The 19,889-nt window shown below is 40.6% G+C and overlaps 1 protein-coding gene across 2 annotated transcripts; it reads right to left on the reverse strand.

Annotated features, from left to right (window-relative positions):
- Positions 1-266: 266 nt before the first annotated feature.
- LOC115144147 (glucagon-like peptide 2 receptor) lies at positions 267-19,206 on the reverse strand. Of its 2 annotated transcripts, none has more exons than XM_029684930.2 (13): positions 18,166-19,206; positions 14,218-14,332; positions 13,904-14,008; positions 11,220-11,341; positions 4,748-4,854; positions 4,250-4,406; positions 3,849-4,008; positions 3,594-3,654; positions 3,359-3,425; positions 2,822-2,910; positions 2,557-2,695; positions 2,312-2,353; positions 267-2,182 (listed from the first exon to the last, which is right to left on the reverse strand). In XM_029684930.2, exons 1-13 carry the CDS (start codon positions 18,253-18,255, stop codon positions 1,802-1,804), a joined length of 1,635 nt encoding a protein of 544 aa, XP_029540790.1. In that variant the 5' UTR covers positions 18,256-19,206; the 3' UTR covers positions 267-1,801. The 2 variants fall into 2 exon arrangements, with proteins under 2 accessions (XP_029540790.1, XP_064858546.1); XM_065002474.1 differs by having other exon boundaries at positions 18,158-18,239.
- Between the last annotated feature and the right edge of the window lie 683 nt (positions 19,207-19,889).

The raw sequence follows: 19,889 nt of genomic DNA on the forward strand, positions 1-19,889 counted from the left end.
TGTCCATGTGGTATTTTTTTACTTTTTTATTTAATAGGCAAGTCAGTTAAGAACAAATTCTTATTTACAATGACAGCTTACTGGGAAACAGTGGGTTAACTGCCTTGTTCAGGGGCAGAACAACAGTACCTTGTCAGCCTGGGGATTCAATCTCTAACCACTAGGCTGCCCCCCCCCTCCCCATGCTGTATCTGTTGTGTGTCGATACCGTATACCTTTTTATTATTTAGTCATCAGTATCAGAGATTTGTTTCAAACACAACCGGTAATACAAGATTTCTTTAATGTACCACTATACACTTTTAGATATGACAAATACATAATACCCACATCATGCACATTGACTGTAACACGTATCCTTCAGACTGTCCTCTTCAATATGAACCATTTCTGACAACAAAAAATTTACACTTACCTGTTAATGCTCTATTGTGTTTATATACCTGCAGGAAGTACCTTTATGTGATAACGTTTATTTGAGTCATTTGATTGTTTTTTCGATAAAAAGTATGTACATAAATATACACCGAGTGTACAAAGCATTAGGAACACCTTCCTAATATTGAGTTGCACCCCCCCTTTGCCCTGAGAACAGCCTCCATTTGTCTAGGACTCTACAAGGTGTTGAAAGTGTTCCACAGGGATGCCGGCCCATGTTGACTCCAATGCTTCCCACAGTTGTGTCAAGTTGGGGAGTGGACCATTCTTGATACACACTGTTGAGAGTGAAACACCAAGCAGCGGTGCAGTTTTTGACTCAGACCGGTGCGCCTGGCACCTACTACCATACCCCGTTCTAAGGCACTTAAATATGTTGTATTGTCCATTCAGCCTCTGAATGGCACACATACACAATCCATGTCTCAATTGTGTCATTGTTTAAAAATCATTCTTTAACCTGTCTCATCCCCTTCATCTAAGCTGATTGAAGTGGATTTAACAAGTGACATCAATAAGGGATCATAGCTTTCATCTGGATTCACCTGGTCAGTCTATGTCATGGAAAGAGCATGTTTTGTACACTCAGTGTATGTAATTATGATTTTTCATAAAACTCATATTTTTTTTATAGTGGAACATTACTCACATCCACGTAAACAAAACGATACACAAAGGTACCATACAAAGAATCTGTACAAAGATACAACAACACCAATCTCATTGTCTATCCAAGCAAGGACTAGTATCACATCCTCGCTCCTCGCCTCCTTCTCAAACCCAATTGGATGAGAAAACCAGGGTTCTCCCCTTTGAGAAGGAGGCGAGGAGAGAAGACGCAAGGAGTACGCAATTGAGATTCTCCCCATCTGTCAGGAAACAAGGCACCTTAACAATTCATAACAGTCCGGAAAGGGAGGTAGCAGGGTTTGGGAGTAATTGATTACAAAAAAACAGCTAAAATATTGTAATCAGATTACAGATACTTTTGAGAAACTAGATGACTACTTCTTGAATTACTTTTAAATTCAGAAAGGATGTTTGTTTCGGTTTTCTCAATGACAATCAATTCAGTATTGAAAAAAGGGGCAAGTTCGTTCCACCTGTGTGTGGCTGACCACAAATCAGAGGCCACTATGATGACACACCAAATGTGTTTGATGGATCCTTTATGTCTTCTTCTAACGCCTCTTCTGGGGAAAGTAATCCAAAAGTAACTGAAAGTATTCAGATTGTGTTACTGAGTTTGGGTAATCCAAAAGTTACACTGCTGACTACAATTTTGGACAGGTAACTGTAACAGATTATATTTACAAAGTAACCTAACCAACCAGGACAGGGAGTGTCCACAAGATGGAGGAGGTTAGAACTCGCTCTCCTCCAGGATCTCCTCCATGGTCTCTCCCAGCGTCATCTCTCCATCGCTACTTGACAGGCTCTTCCTGGTGTGGAACTCCAATCTTCCCGTGTCTCTCTCCCTATCTCGCCACCCTGCCACCTCCCCTCCTTCCACCTCTCGTCGCCCTCCTTGCCCCTGCAAGGCCACCTGCAGCAAGTGGGAGTGTGTGGCAGGCCCACCCCCCTCCTCGTATGATTCGCTCTGCTGGGAGCCATGGGGGCGTCGGCCTCTAGAGCACTTCCACAGATGTTTGAGGGGCTCGCCCCGGAAGTCAATGCAGGGCGTGACCTGGAAGTGGTTTGTGAACAGGAAGAGCTGCCATCGCTTTTTCAGCTCTGTCTGGACCTGGAGATAACAGATTTTTGTTTATGTTTTTATTTGTATTTATTTATTATTTCATATTACGATTAGAACGATTTGTTAAGCTAACGCTTAGGCTACAGTAAATTGAACAGCTAGTTTGTGGATAGTTACCTCTACGTTGGCGAAGCAGTACAGCACAGAAACCAAGAATCCCTGAGAGAGAGGTATGACACATAAGGATTGTATTCAAGGTAGCAAACTCTACCGGGCATTTGCATTTATTATCAAGACAATTTATTTTCCTCTAAATGCAGTTCTTAATGGGATCAGGATGTTTTCCTTTCTTTACTCAACAGGAACAATTAAACATTTGTTATGTTCTTGTGGAAGGTGGCCATTTTGTTATAAGCTCTTACCTGGAAGGAGCTAAGAGTGAGGTTAATGAAGTTCCTGGCATAGCGGCTGCTTCCCTCCACACTCTCGTCTATCAGTATAGTGAAAACTACCTCGTGGATCCCCAGTAGAGGGATCAGGACTATCGTAGCCCTGGCCAAGCTAACAGAGAAAAGGAAAGGAGTTTTGGCATTCAGACTGTACTGGGGTTCAAATAAATAGTTGCTCGAGGGTGCTGGCTACTACTGTCAAAGATCAGAGTAAACCTTTAGAGTGACCGTACTCCACCTGTATCTGTAGTCTGTGAATTTCACTTGGTCTGCCTTTAACTTTGAGAGCAGCAACATTAGTATTTTGATGAATATGTAGAAAATGACCTGCAACACAAATCAAGTATATTATTCTTCTGTAAAACAGTAGGAGATGCTTATGTTTTTAGGCTGGTGTGTAAAAAGTCAACTGTGTCTTTAAGAGGAGAAACCCTATCTTATTGGGATCAGTGCACCCTAACCATTCTGCCCTATATGACATGCTTGTGACTGCTTCTGACACCCACTGCTCTGGCTGACGTCTATGTCACATGGTCTCAACTATTGATCTTAGACATCCCAAAATCGGTGTGAAATCAGTGAAGAATCCCAGGAAATCTCACAAGAGCTGATGCCCCCAGTGTGTCAGTCTTGTGCACTTTTGGCGTACACTGTGGAGTCATATGGTTTGATAGACGATTTATCGTTGTGTCACGTTCTTAGATATCAGTGGAGCATTATTTGAGTGGTGATACAGGAGGTTTCTATAGGTTGTATATTGTAGGTTGCTACTCACCAGCACAGATAAAGTGATGGGTCCCCTTATTATCCACCAGATCCATCTATTCTCATTGTTCCAGCACCTTAGGACAGGAGAGATTCAAGCGAGATTTGGGCCTACAGCATCAGCTTGTATCATAGACTATTGGGTATTTACACAGATCAGTACTGATTGGTTACTTTATGCGAACAGACAGAAATATGACCAGAAGTCTTGAAATGAGTGGTGTTAATTCTCCCAAAATACTTACCCTTTATTTTCATATAAAACTTTGCTCACTGTCCATGGCACCACAAACACGAATGGAGTACCTTTTTGCAAGAGCAAAAGTATTTTGTTGCCATGAGTTGTCAATCTATCTTCATTAGAGCATTACCCTATCCAATGAACATGTGCCTTTCAAACATTAGAGCCTTACACCCCAACCAATCAGAATGTGTCTCTTAAACATTAGCGCCTTACCTCAGCCAATTAACATGTATCTTATAAACATTTAGAACCATACCCCAGCCAATGAGCATGTATCTCTTGAGCAGCCGTCTCTTGGTGAGGACGTCGGTGAAGAGGAGGGTCTGGAGGAAGATTGCTTCTACCAGGAGCCAGAAGTAGTTACAGGCTACAAAATACTCCATGGATACCCGGGAGGCCTTACATACCACCGTTATCTACAGGAAGAGGAGATATTAGATGAAATGTGATATATGACATTGCCTTATCCTTGTTGAATAAATGTACTTTACATTATAGTCTCTTGTGACAGACGTTAACGTAAGAGCACACCTGAGATTTGGTTCTGGGTGCCCGAGATTTCTTCTATCATAAGAAATAAGTATCCTGAAGGCCAGCATGGTTGAAAATGTAATGTTTTTATAGTTTTTTTTAAAACAAACTACAGGACATGAGTACCACTGAGTTGGAGTATGAGTTCCACCCTTGGTCGTCACTGGGTAGCTTGGTGTACATGACATGTAACACGATCTCCTTTATGAAGACGGCCATGGCTCTCAACATGAAGGACACAAACAGATTCATGTGGATGTAGTTCCTCGTACAGTGGAGCTTCCTGGAAGAGACAGAGGTTGGCATTGACTCAAACCCACCACTGACTATTTAGTGTGGAAATTGATTTTGTGATTATGCGACTAAGATGAATGCTCAGTACATAGGCAATCCATTGTGGTTTATAGTGATCGATAACATAATCTGTAATCTTGTTATTCTGCTTCCCCTGGTATCTGTTTTATATGTTATTATCAATTAATGACATTGAATCAATGCCATGACTAAGGAGTATGTCATTGCTTTGCAGTTGTGTCATCACCCTACAAAAGTAGAATTCATCATGATCATCATTAACATGTGCCTAACCCCCTGACCCCTGTGCTCTGGCCCCTTGACACTAACCTGAGAATGCCCATGAGCAGAGTGGCCAGAGAAAGGGAGGAGAGAGACAGAGAGTAGCCGACGATGGAGATGACCCTAAGGGCTGCATGGCGAAACCACTCATCCTCCTGAAAGACACAGACATGGAAAAAAAAGGGAAAAATAGGCAATTGACCTTTACCTCTGAAATTCACTTAGAAATTCAAATTTCACTGATACAATGAAAGCAATACATGGTTATAACATCTACTGAAAAGACAGAAATGCCAAAAGATCAGTGTTGCCGTTTATACACTATTCAGAACCACATTCCTGTAAAGCTTAGAGAGGATCTCCTGTTAACTACTGTTGAAGTAATATGGCTACAGGTTCATCTGCCTCACCTAAAGCCCATTCTGGTGGGAAGCCGCTATATACCACCAAGTGCTAACAGTCAGTTTCTGGATAATGTGTTAAATGGTTGATAATGTACACAACCGGTCAAATGATTTAGAACACCTACTCATTCAAGGGCTTTTCTTTTTTTGTACTATTTTCTACATTGTAGAATAATAGTGAAGATATCAAAACTATGAAATAACACATATGGAATCATGTTGTAAACAAAAAAGTGTTCAACAAATCAAGCTATATTTTCTATTTGAGATTCTTCAAATAGCCACACTTTGCCTTGATGACAGCTTTAAACAATCTTGGCATTCTCTCGACCAGCTTCATGAGGTAGTCACCTGGAATGCATTTCAATCAACAGGTGTGCCGTCTTAAAAGTTAATTTGTGGAATTTCTTTCCTTCTTAATGCGTTTTAGCCAATCAGTTGTGTTGTGACAAGGTAGGGGGGTATATAGTAGATAGCCCTATTTGGTAAAATACCAAGTCCATATTATGGCAAGAACAGCTCAAATAATCAAAGAGAAATGACAGTCCATCATTACTTTAAGACATGAAGGTGAGTCAATTCTGAAAATGTCAAGAACTTTGAAAGTTTCTTCAAGTGCAGTTTCAAAAACTATCAAGTGGTATGATGAAACTGGCTCTCATGAGGACCGCCACATGAATGGAAGACCCAGAGTTACCTCTGCTGCAGAGGATAAGTTCAAGAGTTACCAGCCTCAGAAATTGAAGCCCAAATAAATGCTTCACAGAGTTCAAGTAACAGATACATCTCAACATCAACTGTTCAGAGGAGACTGTGTGAATCAGACCTTCATGGTCGAATTGCTGCAAAGAAACCCCTACTAAAGGACACCAATAATAAGAAGAGACTTGCTTGGGCCAAGAAACACAAGCAATGGACATTAGACCAGTGGAAATTTGTCCTATGGTCTGGAATCCAAATTGGAGAATTTGGTTCCAACCACCGTGTCTTTATGGTGGTGTGGGAGTGCTTTGCTGGTGACACTGTCTGTGATTTATTTAGAATTCAAGGCACACTTAACCAGCATGGCTACCACAGCATTCTGCAGCAATATGTCATTCCATCTGGTTTGGGCTTAGTGGGACTATCATTTGTTTTTCAACAGGACAATGACCCAACACACTTCCAGGCTATTTTACCAAGAAGGAGAGTGATGGAGTGCTGCATCAAATGACCTGGCCTCCGCAATCCCCCGACCTCAACCAAATTGAGATGGTTTTGGATGAGTCGGACCGCAGAGTGAAGGAAAAGCAGCCAACAAGTGCTCCGCATATGTGGGAATTCCTTCAAGACTGTTGGAAAAGCATTCCAGGTGAAGCTGGTTGAGAGAATGCCAAGAGTGTGCATAGCTGTCATCAAGGCAAAGTGTGGCTATTTGAAGAATCTTGTTTAACACTTTCTTGGTTACTACATGATTCCATATGTGTTATTTCATAGTTTTGATATATTCACTATTATTCTACAATGTAGAAAATAGTAAAAATAAAGAGAATCCCTTGAATAAGTAGGTGTTCTAAAACTTTTGACCCGTAATGTATGTGATATAAACAGAGAGGTATATTTTCTGGGTGATTTAAATATTGACTGGCTTTCATCAGGCTGTCCACTCAAGAGAAATCTTCTAACTGTAACTAGTGCTTGCAACCTGTATCGGGTTATCAGTCAACCTACCAGGATTACAAATAAGCACAGCAATGAAATCATCAACATATATTGATCACATCTTTACTAATGCTGCATAAATTTGCTTTAAAGCAGTGTCTAAATCCATAGGATGTAGTGATCACAATACTGTAGCCATATCTAGGAAAACCAAAGTTCCAAAGTCTGGGCCTAGTATAATTTATAAGAGGTCATACAATATGTTTTGTAGTGATTTCTATATTGTTGATGTAAAGAATATTTGTTGGTCCATGGTGTGTAATGAGGAGCAAACAGACTTGACACATTTATGAAATTGCTTATCCCAGTTACTAATAAGCATGCACCTATTAAGAAAATGACTGCAACAACTGTTAAAACCCTGTGGATTGATGAGGAATTGAAAAAATGTATGGTATAGAGGGATGAGGCAAAAGGAATGTCAAATAAGTCTGGCTGCACAACAGATAAATATACTGTAAATTGAGAAATCATGTGACTAAACTGGATATAAAGAAGAAACTATACCATGAAACAAAGATCAGTTATATAGAGAATGATAGTAAAAACTTTGGAGCACCTTAAATTAATTTATTGGGCAAAAAGGCAAACTCGGCTCCATCATTCATTGAATCAGATGGCTCATTCATCACAAAACCCACTAATATTGCCAACTACTTTAATGATTTTTTCATTGGCAAAATTAACAAACTTAAGCATGGCATGCCAGCAACAAACGCTGACACTACACATCCAAGTATAACTGATCAAATTATGAAAGACAAGCACTGTAATTTTGAATTCCGTAAAGTGAGTGTGGAAGAAGCGAAAAAATGATTGTTGTCTATCTACACTGACAAGCCACCGAGGTCTGACAACATTGATGGAAAATTACTGAGGATAATAGAGGGCAATATTGCCTCTGCTATTTGCATATCTTCAATCTAAGCCTACTAGAAAGTGTTCCCTCAGGCCTTGAGGGAAGCAAAAGTAATTCCGCTACCCAAGAATAGTAAAGCCCCCTTTATTGGTTGAAGAAGTCAACCAATCAGCCTGTTACCAACCCTGAGTAAACTTTTGGAAAAAATGACCAGATACCTGTTTGACCAGATTGACCAGATAAAATGCTATTTTGCTGTAAACAAATTGGCAACAGACTTACACTTATATTTAAAGACATTCAACAAGCACAGTTCTTACACAAATAACTGATGATTGGCTGAGAGAAATTGATGATAAAAAGATTGTAAATGTTGTTTTGTTAGACTTCAGTGCGGCTTTTGACATTATAGATCTTAGTCTGCTGCTGGAAAAACGTATTTGTTATGGCTTTACACTCCCTGCTATATTGTGGATAAATAGTTACATATCTAACATAACAAAGAGGGTGTTCTTTAATGGAAGCCTCTCCAACATAATCCAGGTAGAACCAGGAATTCCCCAGGGCAGCTGTTTAGGCCCCCTACTTTTTTCAATCTTTATTAACGATATGCCACTGGCTTTGAGTAAAGCCAGGGTGTCTATGTATGCAGATGACTCAACACTATACACATCAGCTACTACAGTGACAGAAATGACAGCAAAACCGGCTGGGTGTGAGCGCCATCGTGCGCCATCGTGCATACATTTATTTTGTCCCCCCACACCAAACGCGATCACGACACACAGGTTAAAATATCAAAACAATTTAGCTAGCTTGCTGTTGCTAGATAATTTGTCCTGGGATATAAACATTGAGTTGTTATTTTACCTGAAATGTACAAGGTTCTCTACTCCGACAATTAATCCACATTAAACAGTCAACCGAATCGTTTCTAATCATCTCTCCTCTTTCCAGGCCTTTTCATCTTTGAACTTATGTGGTGATTGGCTTCTAAACTTTCATAGAATTACTACACCGACCGGCAACACAGTTTGTCTTTCAATCACCCACGTGGGTATAACCAATGGCACATGGGTACCCACTTCTATAAACCAATGAGGAGATGGGAGAGGCAGGACTTGCAGTGCGATCTGTGTCAGAAATATAAAGGAGTTCTATTTTAGCCCGTGGCAACACAGACGCTCGTTGACGTGACGCAAGCAGTGTGGTCAGCCTATTAGTCCTAAATATTTCAAAAACTAAAAGCATTGTATTTGAGACAAATCATTCACTAAACCCTACACCACAACTAAATATTGTAATGAATTATGTGGAATTTGAGCAAGTTGATGTGACTAAACAGCTTGTAGAAACCCTGGATTATAAACTTTCAAAACATGTTGATACAACAGTAGTTAAAAACTTCTTAGGGATAGCCCACTTTTTTTTCAATAACTTGAAGTATGAGCAAACTACATGACATTTAGTGTGAAGTTACCCAGGTACATTTGGGCAAATCATGAAGGAGACGTTTACATTTATATTACATTTTTCTGCAAGAATATCATCAAATCTGTATACTTGGACATTTGCAAATAACCAATTTTCATAACTTTATAACTCTCCATATTCTTTTAATTTTTGTCCCAAAGGAAAAGGCTGGCTGTCGCACAAGGTTAACAGCTACATTTTGCGACAGATACGGGGACAGATTTCCGGATACTCCCATAAAGCCCAGCTCATTGGCTATCTAGCTAGCTTTGTTTGGTGCTTATTTGACAAGTTAGAGTCGATCAAGTGAAGACCGCCAGCGTCATCGGCGTGCCATGAAGGCGTTGCTCTCTGACCAAATTTGGTGTCCTATAGGATATACTACACCCTTAATGATATAGTGAAGTCTGGTTACGTTCTAGGATCTCTGAGGAATACATACGAACGTGATTTGACTGGTTGAAACAATGTTTAGGGTTAGATTTTCAAAGACTCCTTTCTTTTTCTTTTTCTTTTATTTCACCTTTATTTAACCAGGTAGGCTAGTTGAGAACAAGTTCTCATTTGCAACTGCAACCTGGCCAAGATAAAGATAAATTGAACGAGTGGAAATACAAAATCGACCGTGGATGCCATATGGACCTTTTTAAGATATGAAAAATGATTTTATCTAACAACACAACACTATGTTATCTCTGGGACCCTTTGGATGAGCAAGATTTCAGAATGTAAGTACACATTTCACCTTCAGAGGTGAATTTACCAAACCTATTGCGGTGAAAAAAGTGTTTTGTTGTTAGGAGCTCTACTCAAGCAATAGCATGGCATTTTTTTCTCAGTAATAGCTACTGTAAGTTGGACTATGCAGTTATATTAACAAGAATTTAAGCTTTCAGCCGATGTTAGACACTTATATGTATCGACATTTGTTGTTTCTCTAAAATCTGTGATCGTGACAAGGGGCTGCATGATTTACAACTATCCCTCCTACAGGCCCTAGATTTGTTGCACCTAGACTACTGTTCAGTTGTGTGGTCAGGTACCACATAGAGGGACTAAGTTAAATTGCAATTGGCTCAGAACAGGGCAGTGTGGCTGTACATAGAGAGCTAACATTAATGATATGCATGGCAATCTCTCATGGCTTAAAGTGGAGGAGAGATTGACTTCATCACTACTTGTTTTTGTAAGAGGTGTTGAAAAGCTGAATGCACCGAACTGTCTGTTTAAACACCTAGCACACAGCTCGGACACCCATGCATACCCCACAAGACCACCAGAGGTCTCTTCACAATCCCCAAGTCCAGAACAGACTATGGGAGGTTCACAGTACTACATAGAGCCATGACATACTCATCTTATATGTATATACTGTACTCGATACCATCTACTGTATCTTGCCTATGCCGCTCTGTACCATCACTCATTCATATATCTTTATGTACATATTCTTTATCCCCTTACACTTGTGTGTATAAGGTAGTAGTTTTGTAATTGTTAGTTAGATTACTTGTTGGTTATCACTGCATTGTCGGAACTAGAAGCACAAGCATTTCGCTACACTCGCATTAACATCTGCTAACCATGTGTATGTGACAAATACAATTTGATTTGATTTGATTTGACTACATGGAACTCTATTCCACATCAGGTAACTGATGCAAACAGTAGATTCAGATTTAAAAACAGAAAGAAATACACCTTATGGAACAGCAGGGACTGTGAAGAGACACACACACAGGTACAGACACACGCATAGGCACATGGGTGCTGGCACATGCACTCTACACACACTTACATTTTAATATTGTTGTATAGTGGTATCATACATGTTGTGTTGTGGATATGTGGTGGTGTGACAGTGCTACATGATGCATTGTTTTATCTTTTGTTTTATGTGTAATATAAGTGTCTTAATTTGTCTGCAACCCAGAAAGAGTAGCTGCTACCTTGGCAGCAGCTAACGGGGATCCCTAATAAAATACAACTGGGGTATGATTTATCGTTGACGTTTCAGTTGCAAGGCCTTTTCCAAATGCAAGGCAAGTCTCCACTTTGTTTCCTCTCACAGCCTTTTCCTCACCTCGGGCTTAAAGAAGTCTTGGTCATCACATTCTGTCTTCTCTCGCCAGACATCCGTCGAATTCTCCTGGAGTCGCCAGGACCCATTGGACAGACACTCCATGTACACTCTCCTGGAGTCATCTGGGTCAGGAAGAGAAGAGGAATGACTAGATCGGTTATGGAGAGATTTGCTCATGTTCCAACCATGTTGGAAGGCACGTTTAACTGTGCTTCTAATTGCGTGTGGTACTATATGAAATGTTATGATGTTGTGCCATCACATGACTTTATAGATATAGAATGCATGGATAGGTGTGATATGTATTAATTCATACGGGACAATGCACATAAATCAACATCAATATTACAATAATGAAACATCCATGTAAATGTGCCGGGGTTAGCCAAAAGCTCATTTGCACCTGTAGTCCCTGAGCATGTAAGGGTCTTTACACAGCCACAATATAAATACTCACTGAAACAATACAAAATATATCATTCTAACAACAACAACAACACTATCATCAACTGTCGTCTTACATATGAGGAATCACAGATAACTCATGTGTACAGGTTTGGATAGATTTGAGCCATGTTTTCAATTTTCAATGTAAAAATACAAGAGTCAGTGCAGCTTCTCAAGTCCATGGGCACTGCATTCCAGTGTATTGTAGCTCTAACAGAGAAGGCCGATTGACTGAGTTTACTGTGTGGAAAAGGGACAACGCGATCCCCTCTAGTTTTACTGCCCTGTTATCCTGGAGGGGCTTTCCTTGAGCATGATATTCCAGTATATTGTAGCTCTAACAGAGAAGGCCGATTGACTGATTTTACTGTGTGGAAAAGGGACAACGCGATCCCCTCTAGTTTACTGCCCTGTTATCCTGGAGGGGCTTTCCTTGAGCATGATATTCCAGTGTATTGTAGCTCTAACAGAGAAGGCCGATTGACTGATTTTACTGTGTGGAAAAGGGACAACGCGATCCCCTCTAGTTTACTGCCCTGTTATCCTGGAGGGGCTTTCCTTGAGCATGATATTCCAGTGTATTGTAGCTCTAACAGAGAAGGCCGATTGACTGATTTTACTGTGTGGAAAAGGGACAACGATCCCCTCTAGTTTACTGCCCTGTTATCCTGGAGGGGCTTTCCTTGAGCATGATATTCCAGTGTATTGTAGCTCTAACAGAGAAGGCCGATTGACTGATTTTACTGTGTGGAAAAGGGACAACGCGATCCCCTCTAGTTTACTGCCCTGTTATCCTGGAGGGGCTTTCCTTGAGCATGATATTCCAGTGTATTGTAGCTCTAACAGAGAAGGCCGATTGACTGATTTTACTGTGTGGAAAAGGGACAGCGCGATCCCCTCTAGTTTACTGCCCTGTTATCCTGGAGGGGCTTTCCTTGAGCATGATATTCCAGTGTATTGTAGCTCTAACAGAGAAGGCCGATTGACTGACTTTACTGTGTGGAAAAGGGACAACGATCCCCTCTAGTTTACTGCCCTGTTATCCTGGAGGGGCTTTCCTTGAGCATGATATTCCAGTGTATTGTAGCTCTAACAGAGAAGGCCGATTGACTGATTTTACTGTGTGGAAAAGGGACAACGCGATCCCCTCTAGTTTACTGCCCTGTTATCCTGGAGGGGCTTTCCTTGAGCATGATATTCCAGTGTATTGTAGCTCTAACAGAGAAGGCCGATTGACTGATTTTACTGTGTGGAAAAGGGACAACGCGATCCCCTCTAGTTTACTGCCCTGTTATCCTGGAGGGGCTTTCCTTGAACATGATATGCCGGCATAGGGGTGGAGAGACAAGACCATTCAGGATCTTAAAGACAAGGCTCGCATCTACATCCTGCTTAAAGCTATACAGACTAAATAAATGATGTATGTCAATTATATGACAATGATGGTAACTGTTTGGTTTGTTATCAAGTGATTCAATTGCTTTCAGAATAGTAGCTCCCGCCTGTGACCAGCATGTGAGGAAATATCTCAAATGTGAGAAGAATATAGCATGCATATATAGTTTTATAAACCTAAAGTTGGATAATCCAAACTTGACTGTGTTAAGCACCGTCTTCACATGTTTCTTAAATGTCAAGTTGGAGTCCAAAATCACGCCGAGATACCTGAAATTAGACACAACTTTCAGACGCTCCTCATTAACAAGAACAGCTTGTTGGGAAGAATCAATGGATTTCTTAGAGAAGTACATAGAAACAGTCTTTAAATGCAGGCAAGAATTAGTCATCCATGTAGAAACATGTACCATAGCTTCAGTTAACTTGTTAACAACTAGTTGTCTATTTTTGAGTGCACATACAGAACTGTATCGTCCCCATACATCTGCATGTTAACTTGTGGGCAAACAAGCGGGAGATCATTTATATAGAGCCCTTGTAGGACCCCGAAGTGTCCCCCAAAACAAACCCATTGACTTCTGTTTGTCAGATAGGAATACATCCAACTAATGACTAAAGTGGACACATTTAAGGGAGGATAGTTCGGATAGGAGGACCTCATGATTCACAGTATCAAAGGCCTTTTTAAGATCCAAAAAGACTGACTTCACCACCTATGTCCAGTTAATGTTTAATGCACTCCAAAAAATAACAGTTGGCTGTTTCGGTAGAATGGTTAGTTCTGAATCCAAATTGCATTTGATGGATTGATTTAGCCCGAATAAAGCCTCCAGACTCACCATTTGTAATCCAGGGAAGGTAGGAAGGACAGGGCACTGACACGTTACCGGGGGCTGAGTGGGGCCAACACACAAACACGTCAACCATCCCGTTACAGTAGATTCCTGACAGGACAAACAAGTATAGAGTAAGAGACAAACAGAAAAGTACATCAATAATAAAGTTCTATTGCTTAATTAACGGGAAATGGATTTCCATATAGATCAATTGCTGCCCTGACAATCTGGCTGCAATTAAATGACAATACACATTGTAGCGGAAGAATGGCACAATGATACATGGAACTGGCCATTGCCAAAAACAAACTGCTCACCAGTTTCTGAGAAGATGCTTTCTGCTAAAATCCTGGTGCAGTTCTCCCTATATTCATTCCGTTTAGAGATCAACTCTTCAAGTTTCATCTTCGTGGCGTCAGTTAATGGGGGATCCTAATAAAATCAAATTAATCACAGAGCCCACCACCTTTCATGTGAAATAAGACAGTTATAAAGAGAGGAATATTTTATGATAAACTATACATTTTTACCACCCCCAACAAGGTGCCAAGAAGACTGAGGGGAATGTGGTTTTAGTGAGAGTCCACAAGATGGCAGTATTTGAGTAGAATTCCTGTTGAGCTATCTAACTACCCAGCCTCCATCTTTGTTAGGTGTCTGTGTAGACAATTTCACAAGCCTAGGGCTCAATTCAATCCGTATTGCCGAAGTTCAGCACTGTAGTACAATTGAAATGTAAAGGTCATTTACGATTGAGCCGACATATGCAAGGCTAACCTTGAATGCAGTCTCCGCAGACGCAGGAACATTGTCTTAAATTTTAAATCGTGCTATAGTGTTGAACTTCGGCGATACAGATTGAATCGAGACCCTAATGTCATGTGGTCTAAACTAATAGAAGTAAATGCACCTGTTTCATTTACTCTGAGAAGAGAAATCAAAATGTGAGATTTGACCAGCAGTTACTCAGTTAGGCTGCGTTTACACAGGCAGCCCAATTATGATCTTTGGACAATTATTTGCATATCTGATATCTATCTGGTCTTTCCCTAATGTGTAAACATCAAAAATAACTACAGGGAATCTAATCTTTTGACTTCCAGTTCATACAGTACCACCTCCATATGGCTGCGTTTACACAGGCAGCGCAATTCTGATTTTTTATCCAATGATTGGGCAAAAGATCAGAATTAGGCTTCCTGTGTAATCTGAATCCTGATACAAACCCGATCCTCCATATGCAACCTCTGTCTGGACGCTCAGATGAGATTTTTTTGCTCTTAAGTAGTTTGATGCTGCGTTCATAACCAAGTGGAAAGGTGGTCATTAACAGTTGTGAATTTGTAAATACCAGTTGGATCCATTCATGTGCTTTGAACTAATTGAGAAACGCTGATTGGCTAATGGCCAACAAGCTGTAAGTGCAGACATCATGATTGTAAACCAATTATAGCGTTCAAAAAACAGAAGAGATTTTACAAATAATGTTTAGTTTTTACATCTAACTCCAGAAAATGCTGTTATCGAGGTAATTTCCTTAGTAGGTGATATCAGAGCTCAGCATGTGGGACAAGTCGGAGCTCAGGGATGATAGACGAGTTTCCAACTAGTAATTACGAGGGGCATTCAAGTGGATTTTTCCCAGTTGTATGTGGTAAATACCACCTTCCCACTTGGCTATGAATGCATCATTATTGCACACTATTGCGCATGCCCTGTTTTTACCATAACAACCACCCCAACATTACAGTAGCAGTGATGGGAAATGAGCATTTACATCTGTTTGCTACTTCAGAGGCTACATCAATGCGAATGTGCAAATCTGATTTTGGTCACATGTAAAACTGTGTGGACAGTCCAAAAAATGTCTGAAGTATAAAGAAAATCTGATTTGGGTTCTTAGGGTGGCTGTGTAAACACAACCTTATGCCTAATCATGATCTTGGTCCAAAATGTAAAGTGACTGCACAGTGTTTCCAGATTTCTATGAAATATGACTTATACATTTTCCTTACAAATCTTTTTAACGAAGTATGTTAAAAAGCAGCATTTCTGTGTTGCAATTGTGTGAGCCTACCCCAACAACAAAATGGTTAATGGTGTGGGCGTATACCAGTCGGAAAAAAGATTAACGCAAGTAGACCGCTGATTGGCCAGCTCACCTTCTTCTAGACTGCTGATTGGCCAGCTCAAGATTACGTTATGCTCTATGAGGAAATAGCAAGCATTTTTTAAATGGTCTGTTTGAGATACAAGTTTGAGGTGGGGTTTTTGAAGTGTTTTTTTCTCCAATTTATTATTTGGCCACAAATACGAGTATCAACAACCTTATTTGGATATGAGTTAACAGAATATTAACTTTGAAAGGTAACTGGGCAGATACTTTAAAATATCTTACCACATGATTTGGCAATGTTCTATACAAATAAAACATTGACAAAACATAATAAATTCAATTATTCTAGTGACAGACCAACCCTTCTCTTCTTTTTGTAAAGTAAACAGAGAATCAAGGTTTTCCCATCTAGAATCTGTTATTCCACAGGTGGGGTGCAGTACCATAGATATATAATCCAATGGATTCTATTTCTATGTGGGGTACTCTTTCTCTGACCAACATTTCCTGCCTTGCCTTCACACTCCAATGGGGATACATACTGTATATCTATCTGAAATGTGTCACCTCCCTGTGCCTGTCCATTCTATTCCCCCTCCATCACCACCTGTTCCAATGTGATCTGTCCTATCCTAGGAGCGCCCTGACTTTCTACCGCTTCAATTAACCCCTTCTGTCTCTTGTCATCAGGTTTTCTGGACAGCAGCTATCACAGAGGAGTGTGTGTGTGTGTGTGTGTGTGTGTGTGTGTGTGTGTCTGTCTGTCTGTCTGTCTGTCTGTCTGTCTGTCTGTCTGTCTGTCTGTCTGTCTGTCTGTCTGTCTGTCTGTCTGTCTGTCTGTCTGTCTGTCTGTCTGTGTCTGTGTCTGTCTGTCTGTCTGTCTGTCTGTCTGTCTGTTAGATCTCTCACTACTATCTGGGATGAAAAGAAGGTACAGGGGCTCTCCTCTACTTTAAGAGAAAACACTTTAAAAATCCACTGAGCCACTTAAGGGATTCTGAGCTTAACTCAGTTACATATTTGGAGAGAGTGCTCATTTCATTGAGGGCCTGGGAATAAAATCAGTGAGATCTCTACTGAGATCATGTTTATCATATAGTATGTAGCTACTATTGAGTAAAGAGATGTATTTACAGTAAGTACACAAGGTAATACTGAAGGTATTGAGTTTTAGTTTTATGTACTTTTCTGTTCTATCTTTTTTACAAAGATAGAATCATACTTTGGAAATGTGTCAGTGTATTTTATGTGCTGTATACTGTATGTCCGTTTTTGGCTGTTCTGGTACATAATATTTATGTCTGGAGTGATATGCACAGCCATATGTGTGCCATGCCATGCAACCCAGTACATTATCATATAGCCATGTTGCTAAGCAACTCCAAAGTTCATTCATATCCCAGTCGCATAAAAATAAATAAAGATTTCATAACCATAAATTCAGGGCTCACTGTGTACAGTTCAACGGTAGCAATTCATCCTCTCAATCAGATTAAGGAGAACTGGAATTTGGAGCAAATTATGTTTTTCGGTTGTGAGGTTGGAATATTTATGAGATTACTTCAATTCACTTTTTTAACAGAGTATTTGTTTTTTCATATTTTACTGAATATTATATATGTACTATAGGTGTTCAAATAAATGCAAAAAAATAATAATAATTTTAAAAAAAAATTAAAAACGTTTTTAGTTTTTACTGGCACTCCTGACAGGAAAAAAGTAGGAAAAGTTGTAAAGGAAATATCAAATGGCTCCAAAACTGGTTTAGAATCAATATTCTGGAGAAATTGAATTCAGATTAGTACATGCACATGTGTGTGCCCTGCTTGTATGTGTATGTGTGTGCATATGGCCGCAGGTACCCAAGCGGTTTAGAGAGAGGAGCCAGCAACCGGAGAGTTGCCAGCCAGTTTGAGTCCCGGGTCTGACAGGAAAATATCTGGTGGGAAGTCAGCTGGCAACCGGAGGGTTGCTATTATCAAGTCCTAGATGCCGTTGTACCTTGAGCAAGTCACTTAACCTGTATGTGTGTCTTTCGGGGGCGTTGGGATAAAGCAGATTTTGGTTGGACTTTGTGCTGACAAATAAAGTGATCTTAATATTAATGTGTGTGTGTGTGTGTGTGTGCGCGCGTGGCTCACCATCTTACCTGCAGACTGGAGAGGAGCAGTAGGAGTAAAGGAGAGAGTGTGGTACTCCCCAGGGCCCACCCCCCTCTGTGCCAGGCTGGTCGTAGCATGGGTATGGCACTTTGTTTACATACAAGCTGGATGGCTCCTCATCGACCCGCCTGCCATCGATGTTCTCTTCACACTCATTCTTGTCTTACCTCTCAGCATCCACACCACACGGAACCAACACATGGACAAGCCTCTTCTCTAAAGTGTCCAGTCCTTTCACCAATGTGGTTTTCCAGGTAAAGATGATTTGAGACTTGTGAACGTTTTATGTGCTTGGTTAAGTTGACTTACTCACGGTGTAGGCGGCTCTCAGTGTTTGGCTTCTGAGCTGATTTTTGAAAGGCAGTGTCTTCTCTCTTCAATGTAGGCTCGCCTCAAAACAGTGGGTTTTTCGGGTAAAGATGATTTGTGATTGGTTTAGGTACATTTTTATAGTTGCCTGGTAGAGATGGAGCCCGCTTCTTCTTAGGATTGTTGTTTCACTTCTTTTAGGCGTGGGTTGATATTCTAAAGGTAAATTCTTCCTGTAACTAATGTTTTGGGAATAAATAGTGTTCTTCTCTTGGTTGACAGGTGTTTAGTAAAGATATCCAGGCACTTATTCTAGTTGTGTATTATTTTGGAGCAATGTTCCCCATCTCATCGAGGCTTTAAACTGAGACACTCCTTTTTAAGTTGTGATCAGTTTGATAAAGTTTCCTCCGGCATCTCCACTAGTTTTAGTATTTTATAAAGTTGTCATCTGTCCTAGTTCACAAGCATTGGTTAACTTGTCCTTTGTCCCTCACCTAGTTGACGGGGATTAGCAAAGTCATCATTGTCTTCTTAGTATTTGGTAAAGTTGTCTTTGGCTCGTCTGCCTGTCGCTGTGTGTTTGGTTAAGTTGTCTTCGTCTCAGGCTCATTCTCAAGGGTTCTGTTGTCTGTCCTCTCTGATGTCCTGAACGCAACTGAAAGCGTCTGTGGATCCTCACCCATCAGTCTGCCTCCCCTTTTCTCCGCCCGGCCTTGTCCCAGCCAATCAAGATAAGACAAGGGAGAGCTATTTTACTGGAGTGACTTTATAGTCCAGGAGGGGAACGCACACACAAGCAGAAAGTATACACACACAAGCGCACACGCACACACGCACACACACACACACACACACACACACACACACACACACACACACACACACACAGTAAGGTGTGCAGTGTTGATCCAAGACTGGGGCTAAAGGTTCAGTGGCAGTTTTATGTGGGTGGTTCTCCCAAAGTAAGAGGGCCTCATCAACAGTATTTGACACTAATGGGATCTCTGTGTGGTCTAATGGATCTACAAACGCACCACAGGAGCTGCAGGGGCCATGACCAAACACACAGGATGGATCATAAGCCAGAGAAACATGTTGTACTACTGTTCATTCCTTGTGCAGATGGTGCAGCCCAAAAAAATACATTACTGTTAAATCAAATCAAACTTTTCCTAAGTGTACTCATGTATAAGTAACAATAAATAGCACTTTATAAACAACGAGGGGGGGGGGGGGGGGGGGGTTTAAACTATGTTTGGAAGTAAACTACATTCCTTAGACATTTAGAAAGAAAGAAAAGCTAATCAATTGCTAAACTTATTTCACTATGACATCACAGTGTAAATAATGTGCTATATATGAGGGGGGTTGAGTCTAGTGTTGTTGACACCATTATTTA

The sequence above is a fragment of the Oncorhynchus nerka genome, linkage group LG16 (genome assembly GCF_034236695.1).
Source record: "Oncorhynchus nerka isolate Pitt River linkage group LG16, Oner_Uvic_2.0, whole genome shotgun sequence".
NCBI lineage: Eukaryota > Metazoa > Chordata > Actinopteri > Salmoniformes > Salmonidae > Oncorhynchus > Oncorhynchus nerka.

Excerpts from the sequence above, each read along its gene's own strand:
- LOC115144147 (XM_029684930.2), bottom strand. The coding sequence starts at position 18,255 with ATGCTACGACCAGCCTGGCACAGAGGGGGGTGGGCCCTGGGGAGTACC. Across the intron at positions 4,855-11,219 it reads AAGACTTCTTTAAGCCCGAG|GAGGATGAGTGGTTTCGCCA; the intron begins GTGAGGAAAAGG and ends TGTGTCTTTCAG. Across the intron at positions 3,426-3,593 it reads GTTTTATATGAAAATAAAGG|GTGCTGGAACAATGAGAATA; the intron begins GTAAGTATTTTG and ends TCCTGTCCTAAG.